This window comes from Notamacropus eugenii, chromosome 1, assembly GCF_028372415.1.
Source record: "Notamacropus eugenii isolate mMacEug1 chromosome 1, mMacEug1.pri_v2, whole genome shotgun sequence".
Classification (NCBI taxonomy): domain Eukaryota; kingdom Metazoa; phylum Chordata; class Mammalia; order Diprotodontia; family Macropodidae; genus Notamacropus; species Notamacropus eugenii.
This window is the reverse complement of record NC_092872.1, coordinates 39805134-39825824: the sequence shown is the minus strand read 5'-3', so window position 1 is coordinate 39825824 and position 20691 is coordinate 39805134. Positions and strand designations below refer to the sequence as shown.

General features: G+C 41.4%; 1 protein-coding gene across 1 annotated transcript in view; it reads left to right on the top strand.

Moving 5' to 3' along the window:
• The window catches only part of RCL1 (RNA terminal phosphate cyclase like 1), a 55549-nt gene that overhangs the window by 17008 nt on the left and 17850 nt on the right, over window positions 1-20691 (top strand). Inside the window, exons 2-6 of the mRNA XM_072597329.1 lie at window positions 1313-1384; window positions 7794-7969; window positions 10932-11006; window positions 11692-11816; window positions 19869-19994. Coding sequence (XP_072453430.1) covers window positions 1313-1384; window positions 7794-7969; window positions 10932-11006; window positions 11692-11816; window positions 19869-19994 — 574 coding nt within the window. The remainder of the gene's footprint in view (window positions 1-1312; window positions 1385-7793; window positions 7970-10931; window positions 11007-11691; window positions 11817-19868; window positions 19995-20691) is intronic.

Genomic DNA, 20691 nt, shown 5'->3' with positions numbered 1-20691 from the left:
AAAGAGGTTAAGTGACTTGTCTAAGGTCCCATAGCTAATAAGTATTGGAAGCCAGATTTGAGCTCAGGTCTTCCTGATTCCAGGCCCAACAGCATTCTAAACACGGAGCCATCTAGTTTGTTTTGTACTTAGCTGGTATACAAGGGTTTTGATTTTCTTTCCAAAGTGGGGGTAGGTGGGAGAGAAGGTAGATTTTTGTTCATTTTTTTAAAAACTAAAAAAAGTTAACAGCTATCATAATTCCCTGCTGGTGCTTGCTTCCTTGGTGACTTTGGATAAACGACTTCATTTTCCTGCACCTCTGTTTCTTCAATAATAAATGAGAAAGCTGGATTAGAGAATCCCTGGGATACCTTCCAGCCCTAAGTCTGTGTATGAGTCTATGATCTCCGTTAAGAATTGAGAGTGTTGATCACTTAGGTGGCAAACATCTGTAGGTGTGTCAGTGGAGAGTCTTCCTCACTTAGGAAATCGTGGAATCTCAGAGTTCTGAAGTAACCTAATTGCTTACTGATGTTTCTAATGAGATCATGCACCCTAGCTATTGTTTTCCATCTTTTAAGTGCTTTTGGGCTCCTAAATTGTTCTGCATGGCTCCCCTTTGAGGTTTAGTGAACATAAGTAGCATTTCGTCCCTGGCTTACAGAGCTTGGATCAGAAATTCAATTTCCAAAAATGCTGATCCTCCTAGGAGACTGTCACTCATAACGTTAAAAGGGGTCGTAGAGGTCATCTGGTCCAAAGCTTTCCATTGTAGAGATGAGTGGCTTACCCAAAGGCACATAGTTATTATTAATTAATTTAATGTTTGAGAAAGGGAAGGGAATAAGTATTTATATAGTTCCTACTATGTCCTAGGCACTATGCTAAGCACTTTACAAATATTATCTCATTTGATCTCTCAGTAACCCTGGGAGGTAGGTGTTGTTACTCTCTTACAGATGAGGAAACTGAGGTGAACAGAGGTTATGTGATTTGCCCAGGGACCTGATTTGAATTCACATCTTTCTCACTCTAGGTCCAGCATTCACCTACACCCCCCTGGGTGGCAGGAGAGGCTGGATCAGTGTTGGTCCTGTGCATCCCCTGACTTCAAGTGGTCACTTCTACCTCATCCTCGGTGTTGAGTCGTGTCCTACTCCCCCTGACCCTATTGGGGATTTCTTTGGCAGAGATACTGGAAAGGTCTTAAAGCCTAGCATGGTGTTTGGTACATAGGAGATTTTTTAATGTTCAAGGAACAAATTTAATGCTAATGTTAAATTAATGTTCATTGAATAAATTAATGTAAATTTTTTTTGTCTTCCTACAGATTTTGAAGCAAGTTTTGTACGGCTTTTAGATAAAATAACCAATGGTTCTCGAATTGAAATAAATCAAACAGGTAAGTTGGCACTTCCCTCTTCTTTGTTATCGTCCTTAGGTATCAATTTCTCTTCTACAAACAAATCTGCTGTAGTGGAAGGTAGGCATACTCTATCTGAGGGCCAGTTGCCCAAATATTTTCCCAAAGGCTCAGGTTAGAGTAAGTGGCCTTAACCTTTCTGGAAAAAACTAAGAATACTATATTGAGAATAAATCCCTCCCATGTGCAGGGAAACGGAATTTTCTGGCTCTTCAGTTGCTCTTAAGAAAAGAAACTCAAATTTTAAAGGCTATGACATGGTTGGAGACTGTCAGTTTACATAAACTCAGGATCTTCATTCTGCCCTGCCTTGTTTTAACAGGCTTCTAGTCAGCATACGTAGCTTCTATGCCCTCTGTCCAGTGGTTTCCAGTGGTGATTCAGTATAGTTACAAAACGTCATTTATGTATCTTTCCTTCTCCTGTCTTTTGCTTAAAGTAGAGAAGTACTGAGTTGGTTGAGAGCAAACCATTAAATTTTTTTGTGAGCATCCTTCTAAGAGTGGACGTATTAATTCATATGACCTAGTCAAACTGTGTGCCTTTGTATAACCTGCCAGTTCTGTGAAGCAAACATTTGAAGCTTCCACTGTGTGTTAGGTGCTAGGGATGCAGGAGGAAAAAAAGGGAAACAGTTCCTGTCCTCAGGAAGCTTACGTTCTCCTGGGGGTTATCAGCATGTACACAAATAAATAAATTGAGAATATATACAGAGTAACGGAATACAATTTCCAGAATAAAAATGTGCTAATAGCAACAGCTTAGAGGATTTGGAAAGACCTCATTTAAGAGTTACTAGCATTTGAGCAGTGTATATATGAATGAGTGAATGAAGGAGTAAATGAAGGAGTTGAATGAATGGATGAAAAAAGCATTTATGTAGCACTGTATACAAAGTACACTGCTAAGCAAGTAGGAGAGACAGATGGAAAAGTCACAGCCTCTGCTTTCAAAGAGCTCATCTTCTGATGAAGGAAACAGCACAAGTGCAAGTTTCAGCTTTGAGTCAGATAGAAAGGTCCCATGGTCCATCGGGCACAGCAGCAAAGCAGATGGTTGTTATGCTTTTTCTTTGGTGTCATTTCCACAGATAAAATCACATCATTTTCTAATGTTGAAGCATTTGATAGCTCCATGGGGCAAGAGTGTGTGTGTGTATGTGTGTGTGTGTGTGTGTGTGTGTGTGTGCGTGTGTATGTACACACACACACACACACATAATCTTTTTCTGTCTCTGTCACTTAGCACAGTCCAGCACCTCATCTGGTACACCACTCTTCCTCTCAAAACAAATCCTGATGTACTTTAGACTTTGTGAGTTACTATGGCAAAAATAAAACAAAACAAAAAACTTCACCCCTTTGTAATCTGGTTATGAACTTGTGTGACTAAGTAGATGGTCCTTAAGAGTTCCTGTGGCCAAAAGCTTTGTCTCTGGGGCCACACTTGTGAGGAGCCCTTCTGAATTTAACCAGATTGCTCCTTGAATGACCATACAGGGTCCATTGCTAGACCCATACTTACAGGCTTTGTTGATGTTGATCAATTGTGGCTGACTCTTTGTGACCCCATGTGAGGTTTTCCTGGCAGAGATACTGGAGTGGTTTGCCATTTCCTTCTCCAGGTATTTTATAGATGAGAAGACCCAGGCAAAGAGGGTTAAGTGACTCTCCCAAGGTCACATGATACTAAGTATCTGAAGTCAGATTTGAACTCAGGAAGAAGAGGAGTCTTTATGACTCCAGACCCAGCGCTCTATCCACTGCACCACCTAGCTGCCCTTCTCTAAGTATTAGGAAATTTTTTTCATACATTGACCTGAATTCTGCTTCTGACATTTCTGCTTGTTGCTCCTAGTTCAGCCATGAGGCCAGGAAGGATAAGATCTCTATACATAATTGGACAGATTTAATTACCAACTTTTCCTCTTTTCACTCCCCTCCCCAGTCTTCTTCCGATGCTTTGTATCTGTTGTTTTAAGGTTTGTAGAGTACTTTCTACACTCTGTCCTCATGTGCGCATGCATGGGCACACACACATATTCTTTATAACTGTGAGACAATTAACTTAACCGGGGTCACACAGCTGAGCTAGTCAGTGTCTGAGGTAATATTCAAACCTAAGGATTTCTGACTTCAAATCCAATGCTCTGCTCATTAGACAACCTGGCTGCCTAAATTAAATAAAATTAGTTTAATTCTTTAGCTAATCATCATCCTTGTTTACGCTTCTGGATATTCTCCTGTTTATCAGAGTGTCTTTCCTAAAATGTCTCTATGTATCTACAATTAATCAAATGACAGCTTGACCTCACCAAAATGGATACCTTTGCTCTGTGGGAAAGGGAGAATTTGCTTATTTTTCTTCCCCCCTCGCACTTAATAGTATTTTATTTTTTTCAAATTACACGTAAAGATAGTTTCCAACATTCATTTTTCTAAGATTTCAAGTTACACATTTTTCACCCTTCCCTCCCTTCTCCCCAAGACAGCAAGCCATCTGATATAGATTATGCGTGTACATCCATTCATGTTAAACATTTCCACGTTGGTGGAAGAAGAATCCTAACAAAGGGGAAAAACCATGAGAATGAAAACAAAAAAGTGTGAAAATAGTATCAGACTCCATAGTTCTTTCTCAGGATGTGGACAGCATTTTCTATTACACTTCTTTTGGAATTGTCTTGGATCTTTGTATTGCTGAGAAGAGCTAAGTCACTGAATGGGCATTACTTCTCTCTAAGTGAATACCTGAATAGGTCAAGGTCTCCCATTGCTTCCTGGACCTTCTCCAGTCATCCTGATAAATATCAGGCCACTGGACCCAGATGGCTCAGGAGGGGAAAGTGAGGTTGGTGACCTTGCACAGCCCTCCCTCACTCAAACCAAAATCAAGGGCAAGTCATGTCATCATTTCTCTGATGTCATGGTCTTCAGAAACGAAGGATGAGCACAGACATTCAGAAGTCTGTCAGAGTTGCTAATCACCCAGTGCTATTGTTACTTTGTGCAGTATTCCCCTGATTCTGCTCACTTCACTCGGCATCAGTTCATGTAAGTCTTTCCAGGTTTTTCTGACACCTGCCTCCTCCTCATTTCTTATAGCATGATAGTATTCCATTACATTCATATACCACAACTTGTTCACCCATTCCCCAATTGATGGGCATCCCCTCAATTTCCATTTGTTTGCCACCACAGAAAGCTGCTATAAATATTTTTATACACGTGGGTCCTTTTCCCTTTTTTTATGATCTGTCTGGGATACGGACTTATTCTTGGTATTTCTGGATCACAGGGTATGCACACGTGTTTGTTCTTTTTTTGAATGCTTCAATATTACCTCATTTTTTTTTGAAAAATAAATATTTTATCAGAGAAATAAAAAAATAATTCTTGCCTAAAATTTGGAGGCATAAGCATTCTTGAAGTCCTTTCCTTTTACTTATTTATTCATTCATTTACTTATTTTTGAATCCTTTTTTTCTCTCATTTTTCAACAGCAAAACTTAATCTGACCTCTCTGAAAAAAAAAATAGGTAGCTAACCAGTGTTGTCAGCATCTCATTTTGTAGTGGAAAGAGGCCACCTGGTGACGGTTTGGGATATTGCTCCTAAAAGCTTTTCAGCTTTTACTGTAGACACTAGTGGATCCATCTTTCTCTCCCCATGGGCTACAGCGAAATTAAGCTGAGGGTCAGATGGGGCCTGGGAGTTCCAGAGGTCCCATGCCTTTGTTGAGACAGTGTGTAGTAGACCCAACACACATGGGATTTTTCTTAGTATTTCAACAGTATTTAACACTGTTGACCACACCTTTCTTGAAATTTAAAGTACTGTCCTATAAAAGAGGGCTTCTTAGATTATTTCTTTTTGGGGCCCATTCAGCACTTTTTAAATTCCATATGGGATTAAATTTTTTTCTTCTTTACCTTGGAGGGTGGAACTAGGAACAGTAGGTACAAGTTACAGAGAGGCTGATTTAGTAAGGAAAAGCTTCCTAAAATTTAAAGTGATGCCAATATCCATTGAATTACCTTGGAAGGTAGTGGGTTCCCTGAAGCAGAGGTGGCCAACTATGCAGGCTGCTATGAAGTTAATATAAGCTTCTTGAAGCTAAGGTCTGTTGACTTTGTGGCCTTGCTTTCTCCAGAAAGAGCATGGAAAGATACACAAAATAGCAAATCTCTGTTACATCCAGTGGCAGCTAGGTGATGCAGTGGATAGAGTGCTAGGCCTGAAGTCAGGAAGACTCGTCTTCTTGAGTTCAAATCTGACCTCTGACATTTCCTACCTGTGTGACCCTGGGCAAGTCACTGAACCCTATTTGCTTCCATTTCCTTATCTGTAAATTGAGCTAGTGAAGGAAATGGCAAAACCCTTAGATATTTTTGCAAAGAAAACCCCAAATGGGGTCATGAAGAGTTTGAAACAATTGGAAAACAACAAATTACATGTGGCTGGCTCTTCTTCTTCAGTATATAATAAATCCAACATATAACTCAGGGCTTCCTTTTGTTCTTTTCTGTACATTTAAAAAACAATGCCTCAGTGACCAACGCTTTTTTCTTATATTTTTTTCTTTTTGGCAGACCTTTTATCAGCCGACCTTTTATCAGCCCCCCTTTCCCAAATCTCGCCCTTCCCTCCTCTGCTGAAAAAAAACCCCAACAAAACCCTTGTTACAAATTTCATAGTCACCTTATGAACTCCTGAAGCCCTTACTCCCCTTCTTAATGATCACTAGCTCTGTTTTGATACCTCTGACTTATCCTCTGCAGTTAGACTGAGTTCCTTGAGGGCAGGACCCTAGGGTCATAGGGTTAGAGTTGAAAGCGACCTCAGAGAACATAGGGTCAGTGCTTTAGAGCTGGAAGGGATCTCAGCGGCCATCTGGTCTGACTGTGCCTTTGTACAGGTAAAGAAACTGAGGCCCAGGAAGGGAAGTGGCACAACTCAAGTAGTACAGGTAGTCTGTGTTGGGGGTGGGATTTCCAATTTGTTCTTCTTGACTCTGGAACCAGTCTTTCTTCTGTTGTATCATGCTACCTTTTGATCATCTAGTTTGACAACCCTCCTCCTCATACTATTTCTCTGCCTTATCACCATTCGCCCTCCCCTGGTCACCATCAGGGACCTTGCTTGCAGTAGACACTTAGTAAAGGAGAATTCTTTCTCAGTGCATCCTTCCTTTTTCTTTATCTCTTTGGAGTACAGATGGCTTATGCAGTTATGTCTTTGTGACTACCTGTTCTCTGTGGCCAGCTTGCCAGCTAAGTGATTAGGGGTTTAAGAAGACTGCTAGCAGTCTAAGAGTGTGTATGCCAAGTAGGGAAGAGGGAAGCTCTTCTGGTATCTGTCTCACCCCTTGGTGTGACTTCAGGGATGCAGGCGGCTTGAAGAGAAGTTGAGTTGTGGGACTGTGTATTAAATGTCAATGAGGGTTGATTATGATCATCAGAGCGTGATAGTAGTGAGTCATTTTTTGGAACAAGATGTAGACTGGAAAGAACCCTAGGCTGGGAGTCAAAGTTCGGACACTAGTTATGTGCACTGAGCCCCAGTTCCTTCATGTATAAAATGGGGTTTACAAAGTTCCATTCTTGCTAGACCTCCATGAGGTAGGGAGTGTTAAGGCATTATTCTCATTTTTCAGACTTGCCCAGAGTTACAAAGTTAATATATGAAAGGTGAGGACCCAAACCCTAGTTTTCTGATTCTAAGTGAAATGTTTTTCCTAAATGAACCCTGAGGTCTCTATAATAATGAGAAGTTACTTTGCTTCTTCTGTAAAGTGGTGTTGCCTATTTCACAGGAGATCTTTTTTAGCTTTTTAAATTTGGTCTTACAGCTGAGGAAACTGAGGCTTTTTAATCCCTAAATTACTCTGTAGATGTGAATTGCAATTGTTGAGTGAATTAATTAAAAAAGCATTTATTAAACTCGCTGTGTACAGAGTAGTGAGGCTACAAGTATAAAAGCAGGAGAGTCCTTGAGGTTAAGGAACTAACGTTGTGTTAGGAAGAGACAGCATATATTATTCGTCACAATCGTAGATTGAGAGCCAGAAGGACCTTTAGAGGTATGTAGCCCAATCTCCTTACTTTTCAGATGAGGAACCCAAGGCCCAGAGAGGTTTAGCCACATGCCCAAGGCCACACAGAGACTAAGTACCAAAGCTGGCATTTGAATCCAGCTCCTTTGACTCCAAAGCCTCCTCTTTTCTTATAGTCAGGCTTCTCCCTGGGTTTACTGCCTCTTGTTGTTGAGAGGAAAGCACTTTTTAAACCAGTAAGCTTGTCATGAATGTGAATCATTACTCTTCCTTTCCTTGGTGAACTGAGACTGCAGTTTGAACTGACTTGCCCTTTCTCTCTCTTTGGTTTAAGGAACTACCTTGTATTATCAGCCTGGGCTCCTGTACGGTGGGTCAGTGGAACATGACTGCAGCGCCCATCGGAGTATTGGGTATTATCTGGAGAGTCTTCTTTGCCTGGCCCCCTTTATGAAGCACCCATTAAGAGTCGTTCTCCGAGGCATAACCAATGACCAGGTCGACCCTTCAGTGAGTATCAAGAGCTTCTTCATATGCAGTTATTTTCTCTTTCAATCAGTCAACCAATCAATAAACATTTATTAATTGCCAGCTATGTGCCAGGCATTATGCTAAGTGCTGGGGATACCAAAAAAAGGCAAAACATAGCCCCTGTCCTCAAAGGGCTTTTAAAGTCTAAAGAGGGAGACAAGGGAATATGTGTATGCACACGCGCACACACACACACACAAAAGCTTGCTTTCATACGTACACAACACATGTAAGTGTAAATATGTAAAAACGTTTATATGTCTATATATTTATACAAAATGAAAGGGAAGACGCTAACTAGAATTAAGGGAAGGCACCCGTGGAAGGTAAATTTCCTAGGAAACTTTTGTTTTAGAGTGTATTTTGTTTTACTTTGACCAAGGGCACTTTGTTCTGCATAGCTCATGGAACAGGTGAACCTGGACCAGAAAACCAGTCAATTTGATAACCTGTCATGATCGCTAAAGGCCTTCAGTGTAGGCAGAGAGCTGGGAAGTAGAGGAAAGAGCTGGATTGGGAAATAGGAAGTGGGACTGAATCTTGGCATAGTCCTTTATTGCCCGTGTGACTTTGGGTAAGTCACTTCTGTCTTGGCTTGACCTCAGGTTTCTTACTGATAAATTGAGGACATTGGAATAGATAACTCTTAAGGCCCCTCTCCAACTGTAAAATGCTGTGTTTTTCCTAGGTGTTCTTAGGTCCCCTCACTGATAGAAACTGGGCAAGGGAGGAGAAGAGACTGGAGTCTTAAGTGGCCATTACAGGACTGCCAGCCACTGTACTGTGCTGACTGTCCCATCCGCAAACAGTGATAGACCTTCTTATTCTCATCCCATGGATATTTCCCAAAGTGGCCCGGAGAAGTAAAAATTAGATAGTTTTAAAGTGGAAAGGAGCTTTTGAGATTTAGAAGCATTTGTGCACTGAAAATTTTTTAAGTTTGATGTCTTTTAAAAATTATTCAGTCTTATGAATTTAACAGTCACTTTAACAGCCAAAAGCATTTCAGCACATAAAAGAATAAGGCTGTATTTGAAATCGTGAATTTCTGTTAAATAGAGGGGCTTTTTGAAGTGAATATGACATTTGACAAGATAGTAACAAAATTATTCCATTTGCACCCTATTTCAAAAATTTCTTGTTTTCCTCAGATAAATTTCTTTTTTGTTTAGCCTTATTAATGTGTTGTTTGTTCTTCATTCTCAAAGAGCACCATGACATTAGGGAGGTGATGTCATGATATGCAAGTAAATTGGATTTAAGTGAGGCAGGGCTGTTCAAAGCCACCAGCCTCACATTCTCCTCCAGAGCCATCTGGGTCCAGTAGCCAGATGTGGATCAGGATGACTGGAGAGGGCTGTGCAAACAATGAAAGGATTTATGGTTTTTCTCCATATGGGCAGTTCTGGAATTCTTTCCACCCATGCAGATTGCCTTATCTGTGATTTAGTAGCTAATTCTTGAGAATTATCTGAGGGGTATAGAGTTTGAGTGCCTTGCCCAGTGTCTCACAGTGGTCCAGCTGTTATCTCTCTGTACTTGGCATCCCCTTTCCCATTACCATGCCTTTGCACGAGCCATCCACCTTGCCTGGCATGCACACCTTCCTTTCTTCTGCCTCATAGAGTCCTTCACGTGCTCCCCCTTAGATGGAACCTTTTCTGATCTCCCTAGCTCTAGTCATTAGCATTCTGTCCTTCTTGAAATTATTTAGTGTTATTTTACTTTGACTTACTTGGGTACATGAGATCAGGCAGTGTGTTGTTAGCTGGAAAGAATGCTGGAACTGGAAGCAGAGGAAATGAGATCAGATCCTGAACTTCTCTGCCCTGTCACCTGTAAAATGGGGATTATATGAAGACATTGTCTTTGCTGCTCAGTCGTGTCTAGCTCTTTGCGACCCTAGTGTCCTTGGGGTTTTCTTGGTGGAGATACTGGAGTGGTTTGCCATTTCCTTCTGCAGCTCATTGTATAGATGATGGAATTAAGGCTTCAAGATGAAATGACTTGCTCAGAGTCACAAAGCTGAGGCCAGAGTTGAACTCAGGTCTTCCTGACTTGAGGCCTAGCACTCTATCCGGTTCACCACCTAGCTGCCCTGGGGATAGATTAGGTTTCTGCTAAGTTAGTTTTTCACCTTCTAAGCTCCTGTCCTCTAAGACTCCATTCAGAAATCACCTCCTCCAGGAAGCCTGCCCATCCTGTGTGTCTCTTGTTCATGCCCTCCCATAAATCTTCCATGGGGGTCCACCACACTCATGCAGGGCCTTGCTCTGGATCTCTTGGCACTACATGAATTACTCTTAATTTATCCCTCCTTCTCATTTAACCAATTTAGCTGGGTGACCAAAGGCAAGTTGCTTCACTTCTCTGAGACTCAGATTCCCCAGCTGCTGAATATGGACTCAGTACTTTTAGGGTACTGCTGTGAGGAATGGGCTTTTCAAACTTTAAACCTCCACAGAAATTTGAATTATTCATTCAGCAAATATACAGCTTACTGGATAAGGCATAAAATCTAAGTAAGGTGTGGCTCCCATCCTCTTGGAACTTACTTTACTCTGATAACCCTTGATGACCTTAATGTGATCTTAGGTACTAGTAGGCTATGCCTGTGGACCAGAGTCTGGGGAGTCTTAACCAAAATGGAGGTGAAGTGGTTACAGAGCTGGTAAATGTCAGAGGCAAGACGTCAACCCAAGTCTCCGTGGCTTTTGAGGCTGACTCTCCATCAGTTATGACATACTGTTTGTGTGTCCATGTCTGTGTGTGTGTGTGTTTCTATCTGTTTTTGTATCTATTTCCAGCCCTCAACACAGTGCCTGGCACAGAGTAAGCAATGAATCACTGCCTATTTTTTATTCATTATTTATTATATCATGTTTCATTCTTGCTTATTTCCTTCTCCTAATGGCACTTTCTCTTAAAAATCACTTTATAGGTGGACGTTCTGAAGGCAACAGCCCTCCCTTTACTGAAACAATTTGGAATTGATGGTGAATCATTTGAGCTTAAGGTAGGAAATGGTGAGCTATGGGTTCTCCTTCCTCGTTAAATTTGTCTTCATCTACTCAATGAATGCCTCTTGGATGTTTTGCCCTATTTCTATCAATCATAATTTCTTACCACTTTCCCTTCATTCTTAATTCAAATATGTTTTCCCCTCTTATGATCCATTTATTGGGGATAATGAAGTAAACTATTATGTTTTCTTAAAAATAATATTTATGAAAAAGATCCCTGGACTTCTTAAGAAAATAATCATGATAGATCAGGGAATTTCTTGAGTTGGAAGGAATGTCAGAGGACATGCTCTTCCCTTTCAGCCTCTGTTGGAGACACCCCCGATGGTGGGGGACCCAGTGTCTCTTGAGGTAGTATAAACTACTTTTGGACAGCTAGCTCTATTGGATGGGAGGTTTCCCTTTATCACTGACATCATTCTGTCTGAAGAGGAGACAGACTGTTGTACTTTTGGATCACTCTGATTTTCTTTACATTGAGCCTACATTTGCCCCTCTCTGACTTCCACTCATCATTCCTGCCCTCTGGGGCCAAGCAGACCAAGGCCAGTCCTGTCATCCTTCGCACTCCTCCCCCATCCCATCTTGTTTTCTTTAAAATTAATATTCCCTTCCCCCCCTCCTCCCATTAATGCATTTTCTTACTTTTCCTCTTTTTCCCACTGCAATTGCATTCAGATTGTCCGAAGAGGAATGCCTCCAGGAGGGGGAGGAGAAGTCTTCTTCTCTTGTCCTGTGAGGAAGCTGTTGAAACCCATTCAGCTTACAGACCCTGGCAAAATCAAACGTATCCGAGGAATGGCGTATCCTTTCGAACTGGTAACAATAATCATGGCACCTCACATTTATAGAGTACTCTAAGATTTAGAAATCACTCCTTTCGCAGCAAACCTTCAGGGGATTTAGGACAAATGTTGTTATCCCCAAGAGGCCCAGAGAGTTGAAGTGACTACTTATTTAGACAGCTGGTTAAGAAGTATTACAGAGAGGTAACCTGAGGAAAAAAATGTTGATATAGAGGGCTTGGGTTTAAATCTTAATTCTGCTTACTCCCTGTAGGATCCAGGGTGAGTCCCTTGCCCTCTCTGGGTCTCAGTGTCCTCATCTGTAAAGTTAGATTGTTGATTTTTATTGCCAGGGGCCCTCTCTGCCCTAAATCCTGTGATCTGAGCTATAAGCCCAAGTATCTGGAGTCTAAGATGTGTGTTTTTTCTGCCATACTGTCTCCTACTGGATACACTGTACCACTCTATTAAGTCCAAAATTTCTGGTATCTTGGATCCAGATGACCCTATGGGTGAGTTCAGTTTGACTTTCCCACTAAATATGTTAAACAAATAACTATGTAGGCAGGTTAACTTGGTGGAGTTAGAGCTAGAAGCATACGTAAAGGATTGTTTGAGCGCTTAACCCTTCCGTTGACTGTCATGGGCAGTTGACCCAAATTCCTGCTATGGCCCCTGTGCATAGCAGAACTGTAGTTTGGGGTTCTAAAGAAGGGAAACAGTATGGGGTAATATAGGAAGGGAGAGCTCTGGATTGGTAATCGGAGGAGCCAGGTGCAGATCTCAGCTCGGTTACTTATTAGCTGACTGACCTGAAGCAGGTTATCGTTCAGACTCCAGGAAGGGGTCCACGGGGTCCTTGGTTTCTCGCTCTCTAATACAAGGAGGTTGGACTAGGTGTTCTTTAAGGTTATTTCCTTTTCTAAATACTGTGAGATAATGTCTGACTATAATATAACGTGAGTCATATTTTCCTAAGAGTAATTACCAGTCGCCGTTGGGCAGGTTAGTTCTCTCCTATAGACAAAGGTATTGTATATGGCCAGACTATTTCTGTGTTCTAGCTTGTGGCTTTTGAATTTTAATATTGACAGATTCGGTATAGGATCCTTTATAACAGATAGTTGATCTAGCTCTTTGTTCCTATAAACCATTTCATTGAAGAAAAGCCTTGATCTTGATTGATTTTTATTTATTTGTTATTCTTTGGAGAACATGAAGGGGCAGAGGAGAAAGAACCGGAGCCGACCTGTTGATGTACTGACAGTTCTCTGACCCTCTAGTCTCAAGTAGCCATCTAGCTTTGCATTCACTCATTTTTTTTTCTCAAAGTCTCTAATAACATCCTAAACACCAGATAAACTCCTAAAGAAACTGTATACAAAATGACCTAGTAAACTGAGAGGAGAAAAATGGGCACAGTTGAAGGAATTCATGATTTCTCCCTCTCTGCCCATTGGGGTCCAGAGTTTCCCCTGCTATTTTAGTATAAAAAGGCTAGGAAGTCCTTCTGTTGTATCCTCCTGTAGTCTAGAACTGTGATTTCTAGCATGTACCATCTTCCTTGTTACAGAATCTCATCTGGGCAAAAGTGGGATTTTAAAAATTCATGCTAGCCAAAAATCATTTGCAGAGATTTTTTTCTTCTCCTTAAATTCCCAGGCATCCATAGCTGGCCAGTTGACCGCAGAGTGTGGCCTGCCTGAGATTTTTAGGAAAATATATTTATACCTAATTAACCAGTACACATGAAGCAGCTGGTCACTTACAGGGGAGGGGACCTCAGTTCCTTCCCAGTGCTCTCGTCATGTCACTGACTGCCACCAGGTGTCATGCTAGCAGATAGGCTCGGAATAGTTAGGAACTGCCATTATAAAACATTGCCCATGCCCAGGGATTTCTGATTATATGACCCACTATTGAAAAAAAAATTGGATGCCCTTGCTGTCATCACTTGGTGATGGTGTTAAGGGCCTCCGTGCAAGGAGAGGGAGAGGGGAGTTCTCTGGAGTCCTCAGGTGTTTGAATTCCTGGGGGCCATCCTTTAAAGTCTAACTCAAATGCCCACAACTCTGATCAGTAACACCCTTGCCCTCAGAACTCATGCACTGTTCTCCCTCTTCACCCATCTCGTGTGCTTATCAGGTTTTAGTATGTTCTCTAGTTATCTGTGTTTGTTTCTTGGCCTTCTGTTTGACTGGGAGTTCCATGAGAACCTGGACTCTCTCTTTTGTAAACTTTGCATCTTCCTAGCAGAAGGAAGACCTTCTTTGCACATAGCAGGTGATTAATGAATATCTGTTGAATGAAAATGACTATGGGACACCTGGAGAGTTCCTTAGTGGCCTCATTCATAACAAAGTGAAAGAATTTAGTCAGAGGCCTGTGTTTGAATTCTGACTTCACTCTCTGTTTGTTCTTGGGTGTCACTTTCCCTTATCTGTGGCTTGGTTTTCTCTTCTATAAAATGAAGGATGCTAGATCTGCTGATCTGAGCCCTTTCCAGATCTAATTCCCATGACTGATTACTGTAAAGTCTTTAAATTAACTCATGTTGTATTGCCCACCTGGTGGGTTATTAGCAGATTTCTGTGAGCTAGAAGACTACCTAGGCAGGTAATACCCAGGCAGTTAGTTACATGGGTATTACCACGTTTAAATCATCTCAGGCTCATGGGGGACTCTATTTTTTTAAAGCTACTCTCAAACCTCTCAGCAACATCAACTCAGCCACTTGCAGGGGCCTATTCCTCTCTTTAAAATTCTCACCCGGATATTAGAACCAATTGTAGCCAGTCATTGAATATTTATTCCACTTTCATTTTAACAAGTCTCTCCCAGAAAAAAATTCATTTTCTTTTAGCTTTGCTCTGTTATTTGAGCTAGAAGAGGGGGACCGGCTGTGTAGTCGGTCAGCTTTTTGGCTGGCCATCTGCAGGGCTGGTTTAAATTTAGGCCTGTGCTTGGTGGTATGTTTTCTCCACATGAGGGTTGTTTTTGGCAGAAATTAACCTGTTGCTGCTTTTCTGTTTTTCAGCACTGAATTTTCTCTCTTAACTTTTGCCCCTCCCAGAGCTTCGCCAGAAAGAACTGTCTTGGGTCCAGGTTTTTGCTAAAGGCAGGGCCAGGGTAGTATAGTGACCTTTTATTCAGAATTTCTCTTTCCTGGCTACCTGATGTAGGAGAGAAAAGGGAGAAAGGGAGAAAGAAACAGAGGGAGAGAAAATGGGACATTTTGTTTTGGTTCTGTGGAATTGCACCAGCAGCATTGGGACAAAGTCTTTCTGGTCCGGTGCATGTAAGATAAACAAACTGGGGTGGAGGCTGATGAGGGCAGTGGTGGATCTCGTGGTCTGATCATGTTTCTCCTTGTTGACTGACCCTGGGCTTCCCAGAGGCCTGATTTCCATAAAGAGACCTTCCCTCTTCTGGCTCAGATCTCCCCCTAGACACTATTGTGGGAGAAGATAGGAAGGAAGACACAGACTCATGCTACTCAGCTTTTGACTGGATTTTGGGGAAAGTGCTAAGGATCAGCGTGCAGGTTGCTCTCCTCTACCCCTCCCCCACTTAAAAAAATGGATGCCTTTCCCCAACATTATTCCCTTAGAACCAAAAAACAAAAACCTTTTAAGCATAATTAACCCAAAAAGCAGCCAGAAGTGACAGTAGATTGAGGCTAGGCTGAGAGTCAAGAAGAATCCAGTTCAAATCCTGTCTCTCACTGGGTAGCTGTGTGACCCAAAGGAATTCACTTACTCTCTCTGTCTTAATTCTGACCTCTGTAAAATGAGGAGATTGTATTTAATGGTCTGAGTTCCTTTTCAACTGTACCTCCAAGACCCTCTGATCTCTCTTCTGAGAGGAGGGATGTTACATCCTCTGCTGTCTGGAACCAGCGCTGCTCATTGCAGTTAATCTGAGGTCAGCTGCTTTTTGGTATTTTCATCTACAATATTGGAGTTGTTACATCCTTTGCTTTTCATTCCTTCTTATATGTTTTCCCATATTCCTCTGGATTTTTCATATTCATCGTAGTAACAATATTCCATTACATTCCTCTTCTACATTTTGTTCAGCATTCCCTGATCAATGGGAACGAGGGCTTTCTAGTTGCTTGCTACCACCAAAACTACTGCTGTGAATATTTGAGCTCTAAATCAGAGGACTGTAATAATAGCTAATGTTTAAGTTTTGTGAAGCATTCTATGTATGTGTACCTCATTTAATCCTCACAACAACCCTGGGAGAGAGGTGCTGGTATTATCTCCATTTTACAGTTGAAGAAACTGAGATAACAGGTTGTGACTTGTCATACAGCTAGTTAAGTGTCTGAGGTAGGATTTGAACTTTGATTTTCCTGACTATCAAGCCCCACTCTCTATGTACAATGCAGAGTTGCCTCACTATTGTAATATCTAAGAGAGGAGGTGGTTATTAACAAGGGGGATGAGAAAAGGTTACATAGACCAGGTAGTGTTGGGCTTTCATTAACATTACTAGAGCTCTAGTGGGACGGAGAATGAAAGCCCGTCTTCTGGAAGAGTTAGATGCTGGTGAGCTTCAGGACCTTTAGTAAGACTTTTCACGTATTTCTGTATTTTCTCATCTAGAGAAGGAGGCTAAAACTACTGGTTCTGTTTCACATGATTGTCAAAAAAACAAGTTAGGGTAATGTCAGGGAATGGCTGAAGGCACAGTACCCATATGAGCTAATGATTTTGAGAAAAAAAGTATCTTACTCTGGGTTTTTTTTCCTAAAGAGAAGGAGAGAGTGGCCGCAACCAATCACGGATACCCTGGACACAATAAACTCTTTTCAATTGGACTTTTTACGAGTAAGATACCCACCTTGGGGAAAGGGTGTGAATGAAGCCTGGGACTGTTTGTCTGGAGTTGTTTATGGCCAGGGTGTGAGCTAACCAGAGTCTTTGGGGTTTGAAAAATTCCTCTTAATTCTTTCCTCATTTTGGATCTTGGCCTTTGAAATCTGAACAAATATTTATCGCGTGTTTACTAGCAAAGCACTAGGCCAGGGACTGTGGGGGAAACAGGAAAACAAATAACAGGGTATAATGTAGAGGAATCTTCAACTGGGATTTCCCGATATCAGTTAAATCACAGTCTCGTACTTCCTCCCATGTCCCTGATAATAGCTCACATTTCTGTAGCAATTTAAGGTTTACAAAGCATATTACTTCCAATGACCTTTTGAGGAATGTATCATTATTCCCATTTTATAGATGAGAGGAACTGAGGCTTTTCAAAGTTTATCCAATTAGTCAATGTCAGGGCTGAGTATCTATGTCATCTCTGTCCTCTGACTTTAAGATCAGTTCATCTCACCATGATGCATGTGCCCTGGCTATCCTCACCTCTTCTTTACAACCTTGGACTCTATCCCTGGGTGTGATAGGGGAACTTTTCTCTTGACTAGGAGTCAGGTCTCCACAGCACTTCTCAGCATCTGTGCATTGTGCTCCCTTCCTCCCAAGCCCTTTGTCCCTTCATGCATACACACACACACACACGCACACACGCACACATGCATGGGGAAAAGTTGAGAAACCGTATTGAATTGTGTTTGAATGCCATAGGAAAGACTTTTCAGAGGAGGTATACCCAAAGCTGGGACCTGAAAAATGGATAACCTTTTTTTTAGTTATTTTCATTTTTAATTATAAGATAAAACAAGCATTTCCAAACTGCAGATCCACCCTGAACAACTTGCCATTCCCTTCAAAACATACAACGAAGTTTTGTAAATTTATTTTTTTTCCCTTTTTTTCCTTCCCTCTGCCTCCCTTACCCCCCATGGCTACCGTTAGGCACAACTGGACATACATATGTGTGTGTGTGTATGTATGTGTGTATGTGTATACATATATATTATATGTATATATATATATATATATATATATATATATATATATAATTCTTTACATACTTCTATTTATCAGTTTTTTTCTCTGGATGCGCATAGCATCTTTCATCCTATGTTCTTTATAGTTAATTTGGGAACTTAGATTGGAGCTCAGGTCTTCCAGATTCCAGCCTAGCCTCCTGTACCAGAGGTGTCTAACACAAGGATGCTGCATGCAGTCTGCAACACTCCCATGTCACCAGAGTGGATTAAAATGGAAATATTGAACAACCTAAATAAAAGTATAATTTAAAATTTTTCTGTTTGAGTTTTCTATCCATGTATGTGTATCCCCTCGCTGCCTGTGCTTCTGGTAAAGTACAGGATGGATTTAGGGAGGAAAGAGATACCCTAGGAAGGTCTCAGGATTTTTTTTTTTTTTGAATTAGAAAAGCCTTCAGAAAACACCCCCTCTTTACAGACGGGGAACTGAGGCCCATGGAACTAGCTTTCTTTCTCAAGATCATAATGATAGCAAGTAGCGTTGTTGGGATTTGAACCCAGGGTTCCTGCATTCAGATCTTTCCATCAGCCTGGCTCTGAGATCTTTATTTTTATAATGAAAATTAAATGTGGGTATTGAGGGTTTTGAAAAATAACTGTTGAGTGAGACTGAGCACAGTGTAGTGATAATGGCGAGGTTTGGCCCTGCGAAAGAGCAGAAGAAGTTTACCTTCCTCCTCGTACTGAACTGGGATGATGGCTGTAGATTATTGCATACACTGGCACTTAATTTGTTGACTGGTTTTGTTGAACTGTTTTTCCCTTTCATGCTCTCTTTTTTCCCCCCTTTTCTCAAGATTGTTGGTTGGTGAGAGGAGAGGGATATATCTAGAAATAAGATTCAAAAGATATTTTTAAAAAGATATATTCATTTTTAAAGGAAAAAATACCTGTTGAACCATTTTGGAACCCTTGAGTTAACATACAGTTTCCCAGGCAGCTTATGCTTGGTCGGCCTGTTTCCTCATCTGTAAAGTAAGGGTTCTGGGGACTTTCCTGCCTCCATATCTATAATTCGAATGATTGGTGGCCATCTCTTTTCCCCTGCGTTAGCACTTCTTCTATCCATATAGTGTCAATTCTTGGCTCAGGAGCACAAACTGTTATTTAGCCCATTGAGTTTTGTCTTGTAGTTAAGGAAACTGAGGGCTTGCCCACTGTTATAGACATTCTCTGAATCATTGGCAAGTAGGCAGGAAGGCAAAGAAGTGGGAGGAGGGGAAGGTAGGTGATATGATATCCCAGATTGAGAAAGATTTTAAATAACATGTTGAGTGTGGATGGGGGGGAGGGTGACATGGTCAGATCTTGATTTTTTTAAAAAAAGCATTAATTTGTCAGTTATATATAGGGAGGATTGGAGAAAGGAGAAAGTAGAAGCAAGGGAGACCAACTGGAGTAGTCAGCCTCTGAATCATTAAAGATGGACCTTGTAGAAAGGGCCACATGCTTTAAACATACTGTCAGAGCCCAAGCCAGAATCCTGAACCAGGTGGACCACTGGACTGGCCCAGAATACCGGTTGGGCCTTATGTACATAAGTGACTGGTTATGGAGATGGAGTTTGAACAGAGAACAGACTATATTCTAAAAGATCTTAGTGGTTTGATAGAGTATTTTTATTTATCAGTAACAAAACAGTTTGAAATAAATGAAGTAATTGTGGGGTGAGGGGTAGATATGATTGATTAGAGACCCTGAATTATTAAAGAATTCCAGTGAGACACATTGGGGGTGAGGTGAGCCTAGATATTGCAGTTCCCAAGTGTAGTTCCACTAATTAGAAGATCATGGGATTTAGAGCTGTGAGGTATTCCAGCCCCCTAATTTTATAGAGAAGGAAACTGGATACAAGAAGATCACACAGTTAGGATGCAAACCTTGGTCTACTGACTCCAATTTGGACATATTTCCCGCAGCACTCATCCCAGTGGTTTACCTAGCAGGAGATGGGCTCAGGTCAAGGAGGTGATTTGCCCAGGGTCATATAGCTAGTCAGTAATAGAGCTAGAGTTTGAACCCTGGCCATCTGATATGTACAAGGTTTTTTCCTGCTTTTGTGCATCTCCCCTTCCCCTCCACTTTTTTTTTCTTCCTTTGTCTTCTGGAGCCACGCAAGCCAATTCCTTAACTTCAGATTACAGGTACTCTGTACGGGTATCGCCTCAGATTGCCAATCGCATCGTGGAGTCTTCTCGGAGCATCCTTAACAAATTCATTCCCGATATCTATATTTACACAGACCATATGAAAGGGATCAACTCTGGAAAGTAAGTATGTGCAGTGCCATTCGAAATAACTTTTTATTATGTTGTTTTTCTTGAGTTGGAGGCTTATAATTGCTCAATTTGGGAACAGGTGTGAAGGGCTTATCTCTTAAGCATGAGCTATGGAAATTGGTCTCAGAATCAGCTGGCAAACAGGGTTAAGTGACTTGCCCAGAGTCACACAGCTACTAAGTGTCTGAGACTACATTTGAACTCAGGTTCTCCTGACGCTAGGGCTGGTTGCTCTACCCACTGCACTGGTGACCTAGCTGCTCAGAATCAGCTTTCAAAGATGTTCCTAGGAGGAACCGCAAGGAAGAAAGCCTGCTACAAGTCCAGTAGTGTGCTTGGTACCATGCAATTTGCTTTGCCTTGTACATTCTTTAGACTTAACATTTACACATAATTCAGATCAATTTGGAAACTATCGACTAGGTGCCCTCTGTGTGCAGAATCTATGGCAAGAGGCTGTGTGATGTAGTGGTTAGAGAGTTGACCTCCCTGATGCTTCCTGGATGTGTGATCCTGCATTTTACTTCTCAGCACCTCATACAGTTCAGAAAAGGGTAACAATCTGTATTGGTAGAAAGTTCTTTATTAGGTGATCCTTTCATGGATTAAATCACAGGTCAGCCTCATAAACAGTACACGGTGCTGCTCTGAGCGCTGCCTTTAAAACATTTACATTCTTCTGATGGGA